General features: G+C 38.7%; 1 protein-coding gene across 2 annotated transcripts in view; it reads left to right on the forward strand.

Annotated features, from left to right (window-relative positions):
* The window catches only part of TMEM62 (transmembrane protein 62), a 60,178-nt gene extending 37,157 nt beyond the window's left edge, over positions 1 to 23,021 (forward strand). For both annotated transcript variants that reach the window (XM_036735988.1, XM_036735989.1), the window contains 5 exons: positions 8,266 to 8,379; positions 9,408 to 9,492; positions 14,163 to 14,267; positions 17,030 to 17,148; positions 22,222 to 23,021. In XM_036735988.1, the coding sequence (XP_036591883.1) occupies positions 8,266 to 8,379; positions 9,408 to 9,492; positions 14,163 to 14,267; positions 17,030 to 17,148; positions 22,222 to 22,554 (756 nt within the window). In that variant the 3' untranslated portion in view covers positions 22,555 to 23,021. The remainder of the gene's footprint in view (positions 1 to 8,265; positions 8,380 to 9,407; positions 9,493 to 14,162; positions 14,268 to 17,029; positions 17,149 to 22,221) is intronic.
* Positions 23,022 to 23,134: the final 113 nt, after the last annotated feature.

Below are 23,134 nucleotides of genomic sequence, written 5' to 3' on the forward strand. Positions count from 1 at the left end.
GACCTTGTCTGATTCAAATCTCAATGCATAGTTACCAGAGTTTAACAAAGTCCGGCATCTGGGTTTACAAGCTGGAGGGCTCTTAACTACAGCTGCCCAGAATCTCCACATCAGCACACTACCAAGAGCGAGAGCTCTAAGCTAATAGCTCTGTCTTCTCTTTTTATGCACTCGACTTAACACCTAATAGCTAGGGGTTTTGGGCCTACTTGGGAGCGAAGATATAATCAGACCTCCCTTCATGGGCCCCCTGGAGCCCCACCTTAGTTACCTAATTTAATCAAGGAGATAAAGGCCAAAACTCTTCAAGGGCACTTGGTTGAAGTGCTAAGAGACCATCTTGATTGTCAGTACATAAGAAAGCAAAGCTCTGCACGCAGGCAGCTGTCTGCTCCTACTCCAGGCTCCACAGAATCATAGTTACCACAACTGGGAAACAGTGAACAACTATCCCAGGCCCCATGCTTTCCTTTTAATCTGCAGATCCTGCCGACTATGCTACTTGCAGCTACTGTGGCTGTGTAAGACCAATAACACCAGCACATAGGAGGGCTGCTAGCATAGGTTCTTTGATCTGCTTTTCTAAGGAAAGCAACTTTAAGAGGTTTACAATCTCATTTTAATTAAACATACATATGTCATTCACTCAGTTCAGGGGAAAAAGTCAGCACGCTGAACTTCAGAGCAAATACAAATAGAGAAAGTATAAACAGAGCAAATAACACAGATCAACAGATAGGTTTCTAGCTGTCTGACCAAAGCTATACATACATAGTTACCAGAGAGAGAAGCACCAACATTTGGGTTTTCAAAGCTGGTGGCTCCTTAACAGCTACCCAGAGTCTCCATACCAACACTCTTCCAATGAGTGAGCCACTTTGCTGGCCCTGACAGTAGCTTTGATTTATTTGTCTGATAATTGCCTATTCGTATCCTTTGACTATTTATCAATTGGGGAATGACTCATTTTTAAATAAATTTGATTCAGTTCTTTATATATTTGAGAATAAGGCCTTTATGAGAGAAACTTGCTATAAAAATTTGCCCCAGTTTTCTGCTTTCCTTCTAATCTTGGCTGCATTGGTTTTGTTTGTACAAAATTTTTTTAATTTAATGTAACCAAAATTATCCATTTTACTTCCTGTAATGCTCTCTATCTCCTGTTTGGTTATAAATTCTTCCCTTCTCCACAGATCTGACAGGTATATTATTCCATGTTCCCCTAACTTGCTTATGGTATCACCCTTTATGTCTAAACCATGTACTCATTTTGATCTTGGTATATGATGTGAGATGTTCGTCTTTTCCTAGTCTCTGCCGAACTGCTTTTCAGTTTTCCCAGCAGTTTTTGCTAAATAATGAATTCTTGTCTCCAAAACTGGGATCTTAGAATTTATGAATCTCTAGATTACTGGTGTCATTACCTACTGTGTATTGTGTACCTAATCTGTTCTGCTGATCCACCACTCTGTTTCTAAGCCAGTACCAGATTGTTTTGATGATTACCACTTTGTGATATAGTTTAAGATCTAGTATGGCTAGGCCACCTTCCTTCACATTTTTTTCCATTACTTCTTTTAATATTCTTGACCCTTTTTTTCCAGATGAGTTTTGTTATTTTTGTCTAGCTCTGTAAATTTATTTTTGGTACTTTGGTTGGTATGGCACCAAATAAGTAAATTAATTTAGGTAGAATTGTCGTTTTTATTTTATTGGCCTGGCCTACCCTTGAGAAATCAATATTTTTCCAATTCAGATCTGACTATTTGTGTGAAAAGTGTTTTGTAATTGTGTTCATATAGTTCCTGGGTTTGTCTTTGCCTTGCAATTTATCAACTATTTTTAATTGCTTATACCTAGTCTTCTAATGTCACATCAGGTTGAAATACTAAAGTTATCCTTCAGAAGATAGATCTATTTCCATTGTTGTTTGTTCAAGGACTAGTTTTTTGCTATTACTTTTTCGAGGGACTTATTTTGGGGTCTCAAAACAGTTTCAGATTCTCAAGGGTTCCAAAAGGCTAATCTCTAAATAAATAAATTTACTACGCTAAATTATTCCATCCTGTGGTCCCCATGGAATATTAAGAAATAAGAGTAGGCTCTGTCAGCAAAGTCTGATAAATAGCTGTAACCTGAACTTGGGACAGAGGTCGTTACCTCTGCATTCCCCAGTAGTGAGTCTGTCTTGATTCTTGAAGTACATAGTACCCACATCCAAGGACAACTCCAGAACTTTCAGATATGTACACAGGCAAAAGATGTATGTTCAGGAGTCCCAGAATGCTGAACACTATACTGCTGCACCGCCCCTCCCCCAATCTTACCAGGCTCCAGTGAATCAATTTGAATTTGCCACATTGAAAGCTCATTGTCAGGAGGTAGAACCAAGATGGCAGCAATGCAACTGAAGTCTTCCAACATTCCCTTCCAAACGACTTTAAAATAATACCTGAGATCAAAGTATGGAGTAGCAGAGTCAACAAAAGGTCAGAAAGGGACATATTTTCAGTTTAAAACAACTTAGGAGGTTAGCAGGAGAGGTCTGTGACAATAGGGTAGGAACCAACCCAGAGAGTGGCAGCAGCACCAGTGGTGGACCTTGGAGGCAGCTGTAACAATGGTAACAGCAACAACAGCAGCAGCTTGGGGAGCTGTCAGCTCAGAGTCAGTAAGAAGGTCAGACAGTCATCAGGAAGAGATTACAGGGGATCTTTTGCTGGCATTGGATTCAGTTGGCACTGATTAACACCTCTATTACCCATACTCAGTTTTGAATCACTGCTCCATGGTGGAGAGGAGCCTTTGTGGTCAGTCACAAAGGAGTAGGGGTGTTGGTCACAGTTCCAAGGCAGAGAGGAACATTAATGCTTATGGCTTCAGGACAGCAGGGGCCCTTACTGGGTAAAGACCAGAGAGCAGACCAGGAGAGCAGTGACCACATCTCTTCTTGGATCACACCACCTTGGAAGCACTGGGAACTTGAAGACTACCAAAACTAGCTCTGAAAACAGCATCATGAAAAAGCTTAAACCTTGGGATGATGCCTCCTCACCCCCAGGTGAGCAGTGCCAACTTTAACATAAAGTTCAGAGTTAAGAAATAGGCTGCAAAATGAGCAAACAACAACAAAAAAGAATTTGACCATAAAAAGCTATTACAGAGTTAGGGAAGCCCAAGACACAAACTCAGAAGGAGACAACAATGTGAAAGCCCCTATAACCAAAGCCTCAAAGAAAATTGCTAATTGGACACAAGCTCAACAAGAATTCCTAGAAGAAGTAAAGAAAGAGATAAGCATGGTACAGGAAAAATTGGGGAAAGAAATAAGAGTGATGCAAGAAAATTATGAAAATAGAACAGCTTGGGGGAAAAAAGCACAAAAATGCTGAAGAAAATAACACGTTAAAAAAATAGAATTGGCCTAATGGTAAGAGGCACAAAAATTCACTGAAGAAAAGAATTCCTTTAAAAGCAGAATAGACCAAATGGAAAAAGAGGTACAAAAATTCAATGAAGAAAATACTTAAAAATTAGAATTGGGCAAGTGGAAGCTAATGACTTCTTAAGATATCAATAACCAATAGAACAAAGTCAAAGGAATGAAAAAATAGAAGAAAATGTGAACTGTCTCATTAGAAAAACAACCAACCTGGAAAATAAATCAAGGAGAGATAATTTAAGAATTATTTGACTAACTGAAAGCCGTAATTTTAAAAAGAGCCTAGATACTGTATTTCAAGAAATCATAAAAGAAAACTGCCCTGATATCACACTTAGAGGGTAAAATAGAAATGGAAAGAATCTACTGATTACCTCCTGAAAGAGATCCCAAAAGGAAAATTCCCAGGAATATTATAGTAAGATTCCAGAGCTTCAAGGTAAAGGAGAAAATATTGAAAGCAGCCAGAGAGAAATAATTCAAATATCAAGGAGCTACGGTCAATATCACACAAGATTTTACAGCTTCCATATCAAAGGAGCTGAAGGCTTGGAATATGATGTTCTGGAAGGCAAAGGAGCAAGGATTACAGGCAAGAATAACCTACCCAGCAAAACTGAGTATAATCCTTCAGGGGGAAATGGATATTTAATGAAATAAAGGACTTTCAAGAATTCTTGATGAAAAGACCAGAGCAGAATAGAAAATTTGACATTCTAGTAGAAGACTCAAAAGAAGCATAAAAAGGCAAACATGAAAGAATATTCATAAGGGATTCAATAAAGTTAAACTGTTTAGATTCTTATATAGGAAGATGATACATGTAACTCCTAAGAACTTTGTCATTAGAGGGATAGTTAGAAGGAATTCACATGGACAGAGGGCAAGGGAGTGAATCAAGTGTTTTGGGATGATTTTTAAAAAATGAAGATATGTGCAAGAGGGATGTACTGGGAGAAGGGGGAAGAGAGAGGTAGAATGGGGAAATTTTTCTCACAAAAGAGGTACACAAGGTAAAGGGGGTATGGAGAGTGATGGTAGCAGGCAATACTTGAACCTCACTCTCATCAGAATTGGTTCAAAGAGGGAAGAATATATATACACACTCAGTTGGGTAAAGAAATCTATCTTACCCAGTAGGGAAGTAGGAGGGGAAGAGGATAACAGGAAGGGTGGGGGGAAATAATAAAAGAGAGGGAAGATTAAGAGAGGTAGTGGTTAGAAGTAATACAGACTTTTGAGGAAGAATGGGATAAAGAGAGAGAAAAGGATAAGCAGAAGAAAATACGATGGAGAGAAATACACAATAATTGTAACTGAATGTGAATGAGATAAATTCATTTATAAAACAGAAGCGGGCAGCAGAATGAATTAGAAACCAGAATCCAACAAAGAGACACACTTCACACAGAAACACACACACACAGATTTAAAATAAAGGCCTGGAGCAGAATCTGTTATGCTTCAGCTGAAGTAAAAAAGGCAGAGGTATCAGTAATGAGGCAGCTAGGTGGCATAGCATATAGGGTACCGTGCCTGGAATCAGGAAAACTCATCTTCCTGGGTTCAAATCTGACCGCAGACACTTATTAGCTGTGTGACCCTGGGCAAGTTGCTTAACCCTATTTGCTTTAGTTTTCTCATCTGTAAAATGAGCTGGAGAAGGCAATGGCAGACCACTCCAGTATCTCTCCCAAGAAAACCCCAAATGGGGTCACAGAGTTTCAGATATGACTCACATGACTGAATAACAAGGCAATCATAATCTCAGACAAAGCAGAAGCACAAATAGACCTAATTGAAAAAGATAATCAGGGAAACTATATTTCGCTGTAAAAGATACTATGGATGATGAAGCAATATCAAAAAATGTTTATAACAACTTTCTCTGATAAAGATCTCTTTTCTCAGATATAGGGATTGAGTCAAATTTATAAAAATAAGAGCAATTCCAAAGACAGAATAACATATACACTCAATTGGGTATAGAAATCTATCTTATAGGAAAGTAGGAGGGAAAGGGAATAAGAAAGGGGTAGGGGTAATAGAAGGGAGGGTAGATTGGGGGAGGGGATAGTCAAAAGCAAAACACTTTTGAGGAAGGATAGGGTGAAAGGAGAAAGAATAGAATGAACAGGGGCAGAGGAATAGGATAGAAGGAAATACGGTTAGCAATAGTAACTGTGAAAAAAATTTTGAAGCAAGTTTTTCTGATAAAGGACTCATCAAATATACAGAGAATGGAGTCAAATTTTATAAAAATAATAGCCATTCACCAACTGATAAAAGATCAAAAGATATGAAGAGTTTTCATGTGAACTAATCAAAGCTATCTATAGCCATATGAAAAAGTGCTGTCACTATTGATTGGAAAAATGCAAATTAAAACAATTCTGAGGTACTACCTCTTACCTATTAGGTTGGCTAATAGGACAGAAAAGGTAAATAACAAATGATGGAGGAGATGTGGGAAAACTGGGGTATTAATGCACTGTTGGCAGAGTTGTAAACTGATTCTGCTGTTCTTTAGAGCAATTTGGAACTAGGCCCAAAGGGCTTTAAAACAATGCATACCCTTTGACCTAGCAATACCACTACTGTGTCTATATCTCAAATGAGATTAAAAAAAAAGCAGAAAGGAAAAGGGCCTATATGTACAAAAATATTTATAACAGCTCTTTTCTGGAAAGCAAAGAATTGGAAATTAAGGGGATGTCCATCAATTGGGGAAGGGCTAAAAAAGTTGTGGTATGTGATTGTGATGGAATACTGTTGAATACATAAGAAATGATGAGTAGGATGCTCTCAGAAAAGCCTGCAGAGACTTGCATGAATTGATGCAAAGTGAAATGTCCTGTGTACAAAGTAATAGCAATATTGTAAGATGATCAACTGTGAATGACTTAGCTCATCTCAGCAATACAGTGATCCATGACAACTCTGAAGGACTTATGATGAAAAATGCTATCTGTCCCCAGAGAAAGAACTGATGGTATCTGAATACAGATTGAAGCACACTTTTTTTTTTGCTTTCTTTACTGTTCTTGAGGGGTTTTTTTTGGTCTGTATTTTCTTTCACCATGTGACTATTATGGAAATGTTTTGCATGACTACATATGTATAACCTATATTGAATTGCTTGCCTTCTCAATGGTGGGGGGTGGGGAGGAAGGGAGAGAATTTGGAACTAAAAGTTTTAAAAACAAATTTTAAAAATTGTTTTTACACATAACTGGGGAAAAAGTAAAATAATAAGAAAATAAAAAAAAATCAAACCAAAAAAGAACAATTCCCCAAGTGGTAAATTATCAAGGGATATGAACAGGCAGTTTTGAGAAGAAGAAATTAAAGCCATGTATAGTCATATGAAAAAATGCTCTAAATCACTATTGATTAGAGAAATGCAAATTAAAACAACTTTGATGTACCACCTCAACCTATCAGAAATAATTGCTGAAAGGGATGGGGGGAAATAGGTACACTAAAGGACTGTTGGTGGAGTTGTGAACTGGTCTAACCCTTCTGGAGAACAGTTTGGAAGTATGTACAAAAAACTACAAAACTACGCCTGTCCTTTGAGCCAGAAATACCATTACAAGTTCTGTACCCCCAAAGAGATCAAAGAAAAAGGAAAAGGATCTATATATACAAAAATATTTATAGCACCTCTTTTTGTGGTGATATAGAATTGGAAATTGAAAGGACACACAACAATTGGGGAATAGCTGAACAAAATGGGGCATATGATTGTGATGGAATGCTTTTGTACTATAAGAAATGTTGAGGAGGGTGGTTTTAGAAAAACTTGGCAAGACCTATAGGAACTGATGCAAAATGAAGTGAGCAGAACCAGGAGATCATTGTACACAGTAACAGCAGTGTTATAATTATGATCAACTGTGAAAGACTTAGTTAGTATAATCAATACAGTGATCCAAATCAATTCCAAAGGAGTCATGATGGAAAATGCTATCCACCTCCAGAGAAAAAACTGATGGACTCAGTGCAAATTGAAGTGTAGTTTTCTTACTTTCTTTATTTTTCTTGCTTTGTTGTGATATGGCTTTTATGGAAATATGCTTTCCATGATTTCACATGTATAATTGATATCATATAGCTTGTCTTCTCCATGGGCAGGGGAGAGGTATAAAAGGAGAGAGAGAGAGAGAGAGAGAGAGAGAGAGAGAGAGAGAGAGAGAGAGAATTTGGAACTCAGAAAAGAATTGAAAATAATACGTTTTTTGAAAAAAAAATTGAGGCAAAAAAGAGGTTTTATTTTCTACCTACCTATATCCTCAAAGATATATGAAATCATATATAAAAAGGTTTTTATCAGCCCTTTCATACAACAGTGGAAGAACCCCAGCTTTCAATATATAATATTGATAAGTTAAAATTGAATTTAGGATTCAAAACTGAATTTTACCTCTTTATACCTTTTTATACTCCACATATTAACCATTCATTCTATTAACATTAATTGAATACTTGCAAGGTTCCTGGAAGCATAGTAGGTTCTAGATACTTAGACTAGCTTCCAATTTTACTGACTCAAAAGACTAAAGCAATTTTCATACCTCAGTTTTAAAGGCACTGTCACATTTCAAACAAAAAAATTTAAGCAAGAAATTAAGTCGCACCAATATAGGAGCCATTGTTTGGCTGTATTTATAAAGAGGCAAAGGAATTAAAGAAGAAATTTAAGAGATTCGGTGAGAACTATTACTGCTTATGTAGGAAATTTTCTTATAAATATATTTTTGTGCATTTTTCAGTATATTAAATGTGCGTGAAAGCTTATCTCCTATTGTTTTTATGCCTAGGATTCCACTGGAAGAAATAATATTGTTAAACACATATTTTCTCTGAAAGGAGACATTCATGTCAAATTTGACTTTATGCCATCATTCATTCTCCTAACTGATCACTATTTGGTGGTAAGTGCATTCAGCCAGAAGTGTCTGTGTGTTGCTGTTTGTAGTTATGTAGAATTTTGGAACTTTTAAATTCCTAAAGAAGGTGGTCACTCCGTTATGCCAGTGAAATTGGGAAGAGGACATAAACGAAGAAAACTAATGGAAAGAACTTGTCTTAAAAATAAATGTGAATAAAATGCTCTGAAGATACTTTAAATTAGAAGCAGACATACGGACAAGGAGCACTTGGAATAAACACAACAAAATTGTGACAATGAAGTGAATGGATGTGAAAGCACTTTGTAAACTATGCAGGACTATTTATCTATACATACGCTGAGTATGATGATAATGGTTCCTGGTTCTAAGTGTCGTAAATCCTAGGAATTTCAGGTGGTGTTGGCTTAGGTGAAGGATTTTTAATATTGTAGTTTTCTGTGTTGTATGTGTTGAATCCAAACCAGTTAAGCAATCAATCTACAAGTATGTATTTGACATAAGTACTGTGTAAAAAAAAAGTCTCTGCTTTAAATGTAAATATTATTTACCCCATAAAACCTTATTTAAAAAAAAAAACCCCAAATCTATGAGTCCAATCTAAAATGAGCTACTTTGTGGAACAGAATAACAATAGAAAATCAATTGACTACACAAATTTTATTGTTGCCTTTTATTTATATACCTCACTGATTTTCCCTTGAACTTACTTCCTACTTTTAACTTTTTAACAAAGAATAATTTAAATTAAATGAACCATTACAGTGACTGTCTGACCACATAGACTATACCACATTCCATGCTCATCCCTAATGCCCCACTTCTATTGAAAGTCAAGAGGTGTTGGAAATTTTAATATTGAAACTAGTTGTTAAAATTTTTCTTTTGATAGGGGGATGTTCAGAATTACTTGTTTCTTTCTGACTATACTACTTCCTTCTTTGGTCATTATAAATGATGCTATTTCCATTTGAAATATTAAAAATCTATACCTGCCCTAACTTGAATTTATAGAACTTATGTAATTCATGTTAATATGTATTTCTTTGTAGGCCCGGGTCATTTTTGTTTTGATTGTGATAGTCCCACAATTCCTCCTTGTTGCTTTCAGGCACTTCAGAAAGATAAAACTGAAAGGTAAGATGTACTGCTTTTACAAAACTATAAAATTTTGGTGCTAAGAAGACTATTTTTAAATACCAGTTTAACTGAATAATAATAATAATAATAAAAACAACTAACACATAGCACAGTAGGGTTTGCAGAGAGCTTTACATGTTATCTCATATGGGCCTTATAACAACTCTGTGAAGTAGGTGCTATTATTATCCCCATTTTACCGTTGAGTAAACTGAATGCCAACTCTATTGTAAAATAATAAATCTTAATATATTCTATCTTGGTATGTGCTCTTGAGAGTTTTAGTTTCTTCCTTTAGACTTCTATCTTATTCTAAAACCCTTCCCTTGAAGAAAATTTCCATTTTTTTTTGTTTCTGGTAATAAATCCACAGTCTGAATATTATAGAATCATGGAACAATTTAAAATGGCCAACTTAACTACAGTTATTTAATGTAAATCTTATTTTTGGAAGAATGACTGGTTGGTCACATTGCCAAAATATGTTGATTCTTCCACTACATATTTTTTTACCTATTCTATTTATTCTTGTCTCTTTACTCACACACCCACCAACTTAGTTCAGGCCGTATTACCTATCACCTGAACTATTGCAATAGTCTGAAAATTGGTTTCCCTGTTCATGTCCCTTATCTTCAATCTATCTTTCAGTAAGCTGCCAAGTTGATATTTCTGATGCACAAATCTGACCATGTAGTCCCCCCCACCAACCCTGTTCAAGAAGTTTCAGTGGCTCACTATTATCTCTAGGAAAAATACAGATTTCTAGCATTTAAAGCCTTTCACAATCTTGCTCTAGGCCATCCTTCTAGACTGATTTCATATTACTCTTCCTGATGCATTCTCCGTCCTTGTCAAACTGGCTCTTTTTTGTGGATTTCTGTAAACAACATTCCAACTCTCACCTCTGTACCCTCATGCAGGGTATTCACTATGCCTGGAGTGTTCTCCCTTTTCTTCTGCCTTTCTGTGTGCCAAGCACTACCTCTTTAATGGAGTCATTCCTTACCCTAGTTTTTATTGCTGTCCATACACACCTGAATTACTTTTTATTCACTTGTTATATACTTTTTGTTACTTAAATCTCTGCATGTTGGTTCATTCCAGTAGAATGTCAGCTCCTTGGGGGCAAAGGTTTTGGGGTTTATTTTTTTGATCTTTCAACTCCACAGAGTCTCATATACTATCTTGTACTTAATAGGTATATGATAAATGCTTGCTGAATTGAACTGAATTGCTATATTTGCAAAGTCAACTTGTAATCCAGGAAAAGCCTAATATGCCAATCCTCCACATGATTTATATTTTTATAAGCAAGTCAGCACATTTGATCAAAGGCAAGAGTTCTTCATTTTTGTGTCGTGAACCCCTTTGGCAGACAGGTACTATCCATGGGCCCTTTCTCAGAATGATATTTTTAAGTGCATAAAATAAAGGACACAGGCTGACAAATGAAACCAATTGTATTAAAATACACTTCGTAAAATATTTTTTTAAAGTTTTTGGACACTAGGTTAAGAACTCCCAATAAGGCCATGTCTGCAGTTTTGAAAGAGGAATCATAGAAGCATTTTCCCAAATTAGAGGAAAATTATGTACTTTTCTCGTGTACTAGACCTCTTGCCAATGATTTCCCCTGAGAGATTACACATTCTGGGATACCTTTCTGACAAATATGTCTCCATCACACCCTGGGCAGTATATTTCTCCAAAGTCCTAAAGGCCCTTTACCTCATTGTGTATTCCATATAGTCTTGATAGCACTAGCCATATGCACCCTCAAGAAACAACCCCAGTAGCATGTTGAAAATTGGGGAGGGTAGCAAGATGGAAGTTACGGCTCTATTGTGGGTTTCAATTAGCTGATGAGGAAATACTTGTGCTATTTCTGTTCCCTCTCTTTTTATTGTCCCACCAGAACTAACATCTAGCCCAGGCAACTATGGGAACTAACTCTGGTCTTCTTGGGACCCTGCCATGCTAGTAGGGTATGTAACAGTGAGAGCAGACTTTCTTCCATCATAAGACTTTCTCATTTAAATGGCTATGAACTGAACTACAAATGAGTTATGGAGTTGGAAGGGTCTTTGTAGACCTTCTTGTCCAACCCATAAGTTAGTAACATCCCCAACAAGTGACCATCCAGACTCTTCTTGAAGACTTCCAGAGGGAAGAAACTAATTAGAGAAGTTTGTATTTGAACCTAGAGATAACAGATAGCCACTGCAGTTTATTGAGCAGGGGATTGACTCAGTTGTCTTCTGCAGCAAGGTGACACAGTAGATAGAACTCTGGAGTTGGAATCAGGAAGGTGCGAGCTCAGATCTAGCTGCAGACACTTACTAGCTTTGTGGTGCTAGGCAAATCACTCAGTCCATCTACTTTAGTATCCTCATCTATAAAATAATAGCACCTACCTTTCAGGATTCTGGTGGCAGTGGAATGAGATAATATTTGTAAAGCACTTTGCAAATCTTGAAAGTGTTTACAAGTAATACCTAAATGTTAGGTGGTATTATTATTATTTAGGAATATCACTTTGGCAGCTACGTAGTGGAGGGAATGGAGAGGGGGGAAGATTAGCAGGCCAGATGAGAAGTGAAGCTCATTTCACTCTTGGACAACTCAGATTGCTTGGAAGTTTTTCCTCATATCAATAATAAATCTGTCTCTCAGCAACTTTCATTCATTGTTCCTAGTTCTTATTTTTAGTTTCAAGCACAATAAATTGAATCCCTCTTCTATGTGATAGATTTTCAAATACTTGAAGACAGTTATATTGCTTACCCTCAAACCTTCTCAAGTTAAATATCTCCAGTTCCTTCCATATATTCTCTAAGTCTTCTCATCATCCTATTGCCATCTTCTGGACATGCTCCGGAAGTGGAGTAGAGTTCTGACTAGGGCTGAATATAAAGGCCCTGTACCTCCTTCATTTGAGACCCTGCATCTCAGACATGAGCTTTTTTGGCTGCCATATCACATTGTGGACTCATATTGAACTGCCAGGCAACTACTTGTAATTTACCAGTTTTGAAGCAAAGGTTCTGTAGATCTTAGGAATTTTACCTTACCACCTTTTCCATCACAGTCTTTTTGGATCTTAATTCTTGTAGCATGTTCGACATCTCGTCTCCTCGCTTCATGTCAAGTTGCATGGGTCCTAGTTCAGGTAGTGTTGGGCCCCTTAAAGGCATGGTGTGGACAGCCCAGATGATGAGAAACAACACAATGGCAAGAACAACCAGATTTTTAGTGCTAGAACCCAGATCCAGATCTTAGTCAGCCGCCTACCAGCTGTGTGACCTTAGGCAAATCACTTAACCTTTCTCTTCAGTTTCCTCCCCTTTAAAGTGAGGCAGCAGGCTGTATGACCTCTAAGGTTTCTTCCAGCTCTAAATCTGCTCCTGATCGATGCTGATACTTCCTTTCTTTAGTAGCGAGTCCTCTTTGTTTGCCAAATGTCATCTAGGTGGATGGATAGCTCATTGATGTTACTGAGGAATGGGAGGCACTGCCAGTCAATCTTTAAGCCTTTTAATAAGCCCACTCCTGAAAAATCTTATGTAAGACTTGTGTTTTTCAACCCAACTTCAAGTACAAATGTTAAAGTTTTGTTGTGTTAATTAAGCAGAGGTCATTGAAATTGCTAGAAATGCCTTCTTGAAGCCCATACTTTCCCGTCTCTTCAGCCATGCTTTATACCTTTACCCAGCTTATCTTTTTTAGACATAGATCTGACATATCAATCTTCTATTCAGAAATCTTTAGTGCCTCCCTATTTTTCACTGAGTAAAATTTAGACTCCTTGTCCTGCCAGAAATCCTATTTGGGACTGTCCAGTGTGCTAAGGTCTTCCTGTAGACCCCTTCACATGGCAAGAATACCAGTGGAGCATGAGAGCTGCCCTTTGGTTATCCCCACTCACAGTACATGATTGGCTTACTTTGATCATCTCTCTCTCTGGTTGGCATCCTTTATATTGCTTCTCTAGTGCATTACTTGGCGAAGAAAAATACAAAATTGCCCTCAGTCCTGTGCTTCTCCCTTCCATGTGTTTGTAGTAATGGTGTCTCAGTGGTGGAAAAAATATCAAAAGGTACTAAGAATCATACACAGTTTTTAGATTGTCTATAAATATTTACTTAGCTGTTGGTCCTCTAAAATGTAAGGGCCTTGTCCGTTGACTGGATACACATACTACTGGAGCAACTGAATCACCTCAATCTTGACATAATTGCTGTAATTGAAACCAGAACACAAAAATGGAAGGATGGCTCACAGCGTCTCTTTGGGGAAGCAAATAAAGGAGTGATTGAAGTTTATTTTATTGCATTTCCAGAGGCAACCAGAAACATGATCACGAGACATTTGATCATCTTATCAAAACATAAATACACAGCAGAAATCATTATAGACCATATTCTTCTAGAACAGAAGTGACAAACTCACCCCACAGCCCAAATCAGATTAAAATGTAATTGAGAAATGTTTAACAAAACAAATACAGTATAGCATAAATAATGCTAATTTGTGGTTTTCTAAGTCCATATGCTGTCCGCAGGGATTCATTTTTATTTGAGTTTAACACCTTGCTTCTAGAAGATATTTTAAAGAAGTTGAACTATGTTTCATATTTACTGGATTTTTCAAATTTACTCTCTTAGGAACTCCAGGATATATAAGTCTGGCCATATTTTCCTTTAATGTCTTGAGCAAAATAGACGCCTTCTACTACATTGTGTTGTTCCTGAATTTGTATTCAGCTTTGGGTAAGTAGCCTAATAAACCAGGGGTTTTAGAATATTCTTTCAAGATGCTTATAAAGATTATGATATTAAAATTCTCAACATCTATCTAGTTTCTGCTTTAATAAGTGATATATGTTTACCTTTACAAGCCATTTCCTGGAATGATGGTCTTGGCTGATTAGCTGTTTCCTAATAATAATAGCAATAGCTAGCATTTATATAGTACCTGCTACCTCCCTGGAGGCACCATGCTAAGTATTTTACAAATATTATCTCATTTGGTCCTCACAACAATCCTTAGGAGGGAGGTGCTATTATTATGCCCATTTTATAGACTAGGAAACTGAGGCAAAAAGAGATTAAGTGAAATTACTGTTATCTGTCTGTTAGTCACTGCCTGTTATCTGGCAACTAGTGAGTGGCTAATGCTGGATTTGAACTCAGATCTTCCTGACTATAGGTCCAGTCCTCTATTCATTGCACCATCTAGCTGTTACCTAAAATGCTTAGGGTACATTAGTTTAGGGCAATTTGACTATAAGGATATTGAGGAAACAGTCTAAGAACTTATTTGTGTAAAAGCAAAATAACAAATTAGCTTTACTATTTATAAGAATATATATATACATATAATAAATAACACATAGTATATATTATAATAATAAAATAATAATAGTGGGTACCACCTAAAAAATAAGCCTAGATAAGTCAGAAACTGAGGTCAGTAAATTGAAATCCTATCCAAACTATCTTTGAAGCATTTAATCAGTCAACAAGTATTTATTAAGCTCCTACTATATGCCAGGCACTGTACTATATGTTGGGACTGAAAAGAAAGGCAAAAACATGGTCCCTACCCTCAAGGTGCTTACGCTCTAGTGGAAGTAGATGGAAGGTAATCTCAGAGGAAAGGCACTAACAGCTGGGGGCCTGGGCAAGGCAAGGCCGAGTGTTAAAGGAAGCCAGTGAAGCCAAGAGCTGGCAGTGAAGGAGCAGAGCTTTCCAGGACTGGGAGCTGGCTAGTGCAAAGTCATGAAGTGCCTTTGTAACCCCAAGTAGGCCAGAGAAGCTGCTAGACCATAGAGAACATGGCAGGGAGTCAAAGATAAGAAGACTGGAAAGGCTGGAAGAGGACAAATGGGGAAGGGTTTTAAAAGCCAAGCAGGACTTTATATTTGATCCTGGAGGTAATAGGGAGTCATTGGAGTTACCTGGAGTTCCCAGGGCTTTAAGAAAGTCACTGTGTTTGGATAGAAATGAAATAGTCTTTCAAGTCCCACATAGGTCTGCCAGTGTTGCTTGGTGACCATAGCCCATTTTCAGAAACAGATTAATTCATTGCACAAAAACATTTATTAAGCACCTACTATATGATACAGTTGTATTGTTTCAGTACAGTTCGCAACTTTTGCAAGCTTTTTTTTCCCCTTTGCAACTTTTTTCCTCTTCTGCTTCAGCATGAGAAGACAGAAAATTAGGTATGGTTACAATAAAATGCTTGGTGCATGGCTCTATCCTGTGTAATGGCCATATAAAGTATCCATTAAGAAAATCTTTCTGGGGGCAAATTCTTCCACTTTGAACTTCTGGAAAGAATAAATGGGAGGGGGTGAAACTGTCCAGGTCCTTTTTTCCCTCCAACGCTGAGAAGCAAACCTGATTATTTAGAGCTCAGGATATAAAAAGAAATCATAAAGAAAAGGAAGAAGAAACAGTATAGAGCTAGAAAACATCATCTGGAAATTGTTCCTTTTGTCAAAGCTAGAAAATAAAAGACAAACATTATTTAGGCTAAGATATTTTCATTGGGGATTTTACAAAAGTAAGTCGACAGAGATTGCATGTGCTTTTGAAAAAGCTATGCTCCCTAGCCAACAGGAACCACTTTCCATTGCTAATGTTTTCCTCTTAAGAAGAGATATATAAAATTGACTTTTTTTGAGACTGTAGGGAAGGACTGAGACTGGGTTGATATGTAGAACTGACTTTCCATTAGCCCTTTTGAAGCTATTGGGAAGACGCAAAGCAGCATACTGAGAAAAAAACAAAAACCTCTAACCAAATAAAGCAAACAGAATCACCATCCATCGCAAAACCACAGCATTTGGGGGGAATTACATGGAAGGGCAAGGTGAACTCGACCTGCATCAATAGAGCTTAAAAATGTTACTGTACAATAATGGAAGTACATGAAAATAACTGGTCATCAAAAAGGTTAATTTATAGGAAATCATGGAATTTACTCAGAAATGGTTGAAATAAATGGTTTTTGCACTTGGAGGGGCAAACTTCACTTACCTGGAAAATTCACAGCAACTATCCCCTAGACCATCCTCTGGTATTAGATAAATGAGATAAAATGAGGCGTACCGTGGTCATTATTCAAAAAAGAAATTTTCCTAGAAAATGATGGGTCTGAAGACTACTCATTGAAAATATAAGATATTATCTTTGGTTACAGGGATGTTCAGGGGTAGCTTCATTATACAGACTGAAGAAGTTAACTCTCTAAAACATATGGCTTACAGGTATTCAATCTAAAAAAGAGCCACGTGGGAAGAAGACGCAGATAAAACGTTTCCTATCATTACCACACAAATATGCCAGTCTCAAATCTAATAATGAGTCAGTGGTCTTCCTGTACTTAGAAAGAAGATTCAGAAATTACTCCAACATCAGGACTCTGTTGTTTCTTGTCTTCATCGTTCTCCTAAATGTATCTTTAGAAGTCACTGAATGCCACCTATTTATTCTGCTTCCTTCCTGTCCAATGTCCCTTTCAGGACCGTGGTTCGTTGGTGAAATTATCGATGGTAAAATGGGCTGCTGCTTTTCCTTTGGGGTATTTGTTGATGGGCAGTTCTTTCAAGGCAGCATGACATTTGTAATTGGAATTATTCAGGTAAGAGACACGGGTTAAAATTCAGGAATCATACTGCCATGAAAAATTTTTCCTCCAATAAAAGAAGTAATTTTTAGTAGCGGGAAAACCTAGAATAACAAATACTTTCAAATGGGCCTGGGATTAAAATGAGGCATATAATTTGACACATTTATGAGATCTCTGGCCCTGTTACGAACAAATGGTGAGGAAGACGTACAGAGAACATTTTCCCTTTTTGACCAAAATGTAGCCCAAACTTATTAAGAGTAATACATTCAAGAGTAACATTAGATTAACAGTGGTACTGAATGAAACTTACTTCCACAAACCAGTCCCATGTCACTTGCATGTTGTCCCCATGTCACTTGTATATCGTTCACATGCCACATGTCTCTTATGTTGTTCACATGGCACCTGCATTCCACCCCCATGTTGCTCACATGTCACCCGCCTGTCATCCCCATGTCACTTGTATGCCACACCCATGTCACTCATATGCCGTTCACGTCACTCGTGTGCCGTCCCCATGTCATTCATGTGTCATTCCTATGTTGCTTGCACGTTGTTCATGTTACTCGTGGCATTCACACGTCACTTGCACGTCGCCCTCATGTCACATGTCACTCACATGTCACCCCCACGGTACTCACATGTTACTTGCATGTAGCCCATGTGTCGTCTCCATGTCGCAAATGTGTCGCTCACATGTCACTTGTGTCATTCACATCACTCACGTGCCATCCCCGTGTCACATGTCCATGGCATTTCAGCAGGAAAGGGCTGTCTCACTGAGGTGAGAGTAGAGTTCTCTCCAGCCTCCAGCGCAGGCCTACATCCCCTCTATAACTTCGTCTCCGAGAGGTGCTAGGTATGGACAGTTCATCACCCTGCAGCAGATATGAGAATGAGGCTCTCTGGCCTTAGCTAAGCTGGTCCTCAGACCACCTCCAGGCCGTCACTGGCCTGTACTTGTATTGCAGTTTTGGGGAAGGAATGGAAGGGCTTGATTGGCAAGTGAAACTGTGGTCATAATAGTTGACATACACCATTCTTTAAAGTTTTCTTTAACCTGTTTATTGATGTATTTGGTTTTATCATCTTCATTTCTGAATATTTCCCTCTTTGCTCCTCTGCCTAGCCAGTGGCTTTACCTAGAAACAAAAACGAGTGAGAGGAAAAGAATCAGTTCCACAAAACTAATTGACATATTAGCTGAGCCTAGCAGTATATGCCACGTTCTATACTCATACTCCCCCACTTGCGTAAAGAAGGAAGGGAGATAAATTTTCTCATTTCTTCGTGCTTGGTCACTATAATTACACTGTGTTCAGTTTCTTTTTTGTTGTTGATTCCATTTACAGTGTTGTAATCCAGTGTTTCTCAAAGTATGTGTTGTGAGTTTTGCTCGGTGTGCCCCAGAATTAGGGATGTTACGATATTGCAGATAGCAGATAAAGAAAATAAATTATCTTCTTTAATGTACATTTTACTTGTCCCACACAGTAATATTCACAAAAGCAAATAAAACTTATCTATTACACGTGTGTACTAACCTCAAAACATGTCAGATCTTGAACTCACAAAGAGCTCAACAAACATGGACATTCTTGAAGAGAAACTGTGTACAAGTCTCCAACCCTTCTTGTGATATTGCCAATTTACCATTCAGTGTGCTGAGATTCTTCCTGGCCAACCCCGCCACCTTCAAAAAAAAAACCAACTTTGCCATGAGCACCAGGGCAAGGGAGAGAAGAATGGGCATTCATCATGCACCTACTGCACGCCAGGCACTATGCTATGCTCTTTACCAGTATGTCATTTGACCCTTGCAGCAACCCTTTGAGTTAGGTGCTGTTATAATACCCATTTTATAGTTGAGGAAACTGAGGCAGACAGAGGTTAAGTGACTTGCCCAGGGTCACATAGCTAGTAAGTGTCTCAGCTAGGATTTGAACTCAGATCTTCTGACTGTATGCACAATACTCTATCCACTAGTCCTGTTTAATTCTCTCTAAATTGCTTCTTTATCTAGCTCAGTAGCACTACCACTGAAAAGCAGTTGTTTTATGTTCAGAATCTTTTTTTAAGGGAAAAAAGGTTAAGAAATATAATTTACTGATATGTTTCAATTGAGAAATAATTACAAAAGTTAAATTTTATTTGGAAATCTGTGGGATATAAGTTACATTGAGACGATAGTGGTTGCGTATATATTGTATTGTGCTAAAAACCTGCACCTAACTATGATGTATAATTATTTTTACTATTATTTTAAAATAATATCTTATTAATATCGTTTGTTTTTACATCCATAAAATTCCCAGATGGTACCATACAAGTTCAAAATACAACTGTCTTGTAACAAGGGGAAATAGTTAAGCCAAAAAAACCCAACAGCAACTAAACCAGAAATGCCAAATACAAAAACCCAAACTCAGTGCAGTAACTACATCAGATAATGTATGCAGATTTTCGGTTCTTCCTTTGTAGAACCTTGCCTCTCTGCAGAGGGAGGTGTGTTTCATATAGACTTCTCAGTTACTCAGAGTTTGGATTCCTTTTTAGAAGCGCTATTATTAAAGAAGTTATACATCTATAAAGAAAGTATTTAAGGATAAATACACTCCAGGGAGGAAAGTATTCACCACATTTAGAGAATTATTGTTTCTTTAGTTCCATGGTACCTTCCCTTTTTCTGTAACCTCTTTACAATGCATATTGAACCAGAAAAGAAGTTCTAGTGACTCTTAGATAATAGAAATAGATACTTGAACCTTAAAGGTAAATGTTTGTGAAGGTTGCTGAAGCAAACACCAAGCAACACATAAAGCTTATCCAGAAATATTATCCAGAAAGCAGAAGGAATTCTCTTCCTATACTTCCTTTTTTCATGCCTAAGCTCATCCACCACATAGGAATGAAAAGAAAATGAAAACATTTAGATGTACAAATGTTACCCTAATGTGACCTGGGGGACTGAGAGACTGAAAAGCATTATAGCAAAATGGAAAAGTTGAGTCATAACGCTATTTGGAGATAGATATGTGTATATGGGAAATATATGAAGAAATTAATTTATGTTTATACTTGTTAAAGTATTGTTTCATTAAATGACAACATCAAAAATGAGCCTAAAGGTTCTCAGTCTTGAAATTACCCTTGACTCTTCTCTCTTCCTTAGTTCACACATCTAGTCAGTTGCTTTTCAGTCATGTCCCAACTCTTCCTGGCCCCATTTGGGGTTTTCTTGGCAAAGATACTGGAATGGTTTGCCATTTCCTTTTCCACCTCATTTTACAGATGAGGAAACTAAGGCAAACAGGGTTAAGTTAAGACTTGCCCAGAGTCACACAGCTACTATGTATCTGAGGCCAGATTTGAACTCAGGAAGATGAGCTTTGCCGATTCACCTGGTGCCCCATCCACTGCACCACCTAGTTGCCCCAGTACATCCATCTATTTCTCTCTACTCATACAATCTCTACCCTTACTACCTCTTAGACTAGTGAAAAAGAAAGAAAGAGTCTTTTTTTTTTTTTTTGAGAGGGGAAGGCACTTGGGGTTAAGTGACTTGCCCAAGATCCCACAGCTAGTAAGTGTCAAGTGTCTGAGGCTGGATTTGAATTCAGGCTTGTGCTCTATGCACTTCAGCACCTAGCTGCCCCAGAAATAGTCTCTTAATTATTCTTCCTGCCTCATCCCACTCCCTACCCCCATCTCTTCCTTCTGCAATCTAATGTCTACATATAGCTGCCATACTGATAGTCATAAAGCAGATTTGACCGTGTCTTTCCTGCCTCCCTCCAGTTAAAAGTCTTCATTGGCTCTCTCTTGCCTGTAGGATAGAATACAAAATCTTCAGCCTGGCATTTAAAATTCTCCACAATCTGATTCCCACCTCTTTTCCATCTTTTTTCATATTACTCCCCTTAAGCATTTTCTCTTCTGGTGAAATTGGCCTTCTAGCTATCCTCCTTATGAAGGGTGAGGAACCTGCAGCCTCAAGGCCACATGTGGCCCTCTAGGTCCTCAAGTGTGGCCCTTTGAATTCAAACTTCACAGAACAAACACATTTTAATTCAGTCAGAGGGCCACACTTGAGGACCTAGAGGGCCACATGTGGCCTTGAGGCTGCAGGTTCCCCACCCCTGCTATATGTAACCTTCTGTCTCCTACCTCTGGGCCTTTGCATAACTTAATAATAGCTAACATTTTCATAGTACATTGCATCTATGATCTCATTTGACCCTCATAACAACCTTGTGTGGGAGGTACTGTTTACTATCCAAATTTTACAAATGAGAAAAAGACCTAAGAGAGGTTAAGTGAATTGCTCAGCGTCCAAAATGGTGAATTATCTGAGGTGGGATTTAAACTTAGGTCTTCCTGACTTTGGGTCCAACACTGCGCAGGGCCACATGGCCTCCCTTTCACCTCTACCTTGTACAATCCCTGCCTGCCTCCATAGTATTTCTTAGGTGCCGCCTCCTAAACGAGGTCTCTCCTTATTCCCCTTCTCAGTTGAATGCAAACTCCTAGAGAGCAGGAATTTTGTCTTTGCATCCCATGTCTGACCTGGCATAGTGCCTTGCACATAGATCTCTCAATTCTAATATACATTCCCTGCTGCTTGTTAGAGTAAGTAGTGTTAGATGAATGAAAATCATTGGTTTGGTTGCCTTGATGTGATTTCAGGTAATTCACAAAACCTACAGTGATGTAAATAAAATTTTGTTTGAAAGAATTTTCTAGTTCACAAAGAAAAGCAATGTCCCCTAAATTTTCTTATTTGATAAGTCACCAACCCTGAAAAGTAGGCAGGATTAGTGATATCCTTTTTCTTTTTTAAGCTGATGAAGAAACTCAGATTTAGTGAGTTTCGGTGACTCGCACAAAGTATAATGGCTCGTTGGTGGCTAAGCCAGGACTGACGCATGGTGTAGGCCAGTGCTGCATCCTCAGTGAAAATTCTTGGATATAAGATAGGTGTTACATATAGAGAATCAGCTTTGAGGTCACAAATTGGCTAGATTCTGCCCTTATCCGAGATTTGCCATATGTGATAAGATTGTTCTCTGTTTCCTTTTCTAGTTGTTGTCTTTTAATATACCCCTTTTGGTCTATTTGTGCTGGACCTTGTTGCAGCGGTGCCAGGGTTACGTCTTTTCCACTCATCTCAAGGGAAGATACCACAAGATTCTGCCTGCCCATATCCTCATGCTGCTCTCCTACTTATGCCAGCTTGGTAGCTGTTATTTGCTCGGGAAGGCCTATGGCACTGTGGCCGTTCTCTTCTCCCCCATATATACCTGGTTGGCGCTGTTAGCCCCAATTTTTGTTCGTTGGGCATGGATTCTGAGCCCTGGGGAACTCCGAGCCTTCACAGTGGAACTCAGAAGCCATCGGAGCCCCGAGAGGCAATGATGGATGTGCGGCGGGGCAGACTTTGGGCCTGCTATTGCCGCTGCCGCCCGGGGTCCTAGCCACCCTCCGGGGAGGCCGCCCTGGGGAGCTGCGCCCGAAGCCGATAGAAGGCCGGCTGACCCTGCTGCTGAGGGAGACGCTTGACCCTCTGTGGCCGGTGGGCTCTGTGCTGATTCTCGGCCCCTAATTAATGCTGTGATGGCCGATCGTTGCTGCTTATTCCCCACGAAGCAAAGGGATGAACTGAACTTTGTGGAATGAAAACGCTGCGCCCCGGGGGCAGCTCCCGGGTTGGAGGTCCGTTGGGACTGGGGTGCTGGGCTCCGGACCCCGAAGTTAGCCCCGCCCACCCCGGGCGCCCGCCCCGCGTGGGTTGTTGATGGTTTAAACGAAGTTCAGGTTGTTTAGGGTCTCTGCCTCCAGTGGGGAGACGGATCTAAACTAATCAAATAAATGGATGAACATTTTGCGGCCCTGAGCGGTATCTCGGTCGAGGGGCGGAGGCAAAGGGGGAGGCAGAGCAAACACTGGTCACCGGGCGCCCCAGACACGCCCGGCGGCGGTCGGGTAGCGGGCTACC

This window comes from Trichosurus vulpecula, chromosome 8, assembly GCF_011100635.1.
Source record: "Trichosurus vulpecula isolate mTriVul1 chromosome 8, mTriVul1.pri, whole genome shotgun sequence".
Taxonomy (NCBI): Eukaryota; Metazoa; Chordata; class Mammalia; order Diprotodontia; family Phalangeridae; genus Trichosurus; species Trichosurus vulpecula.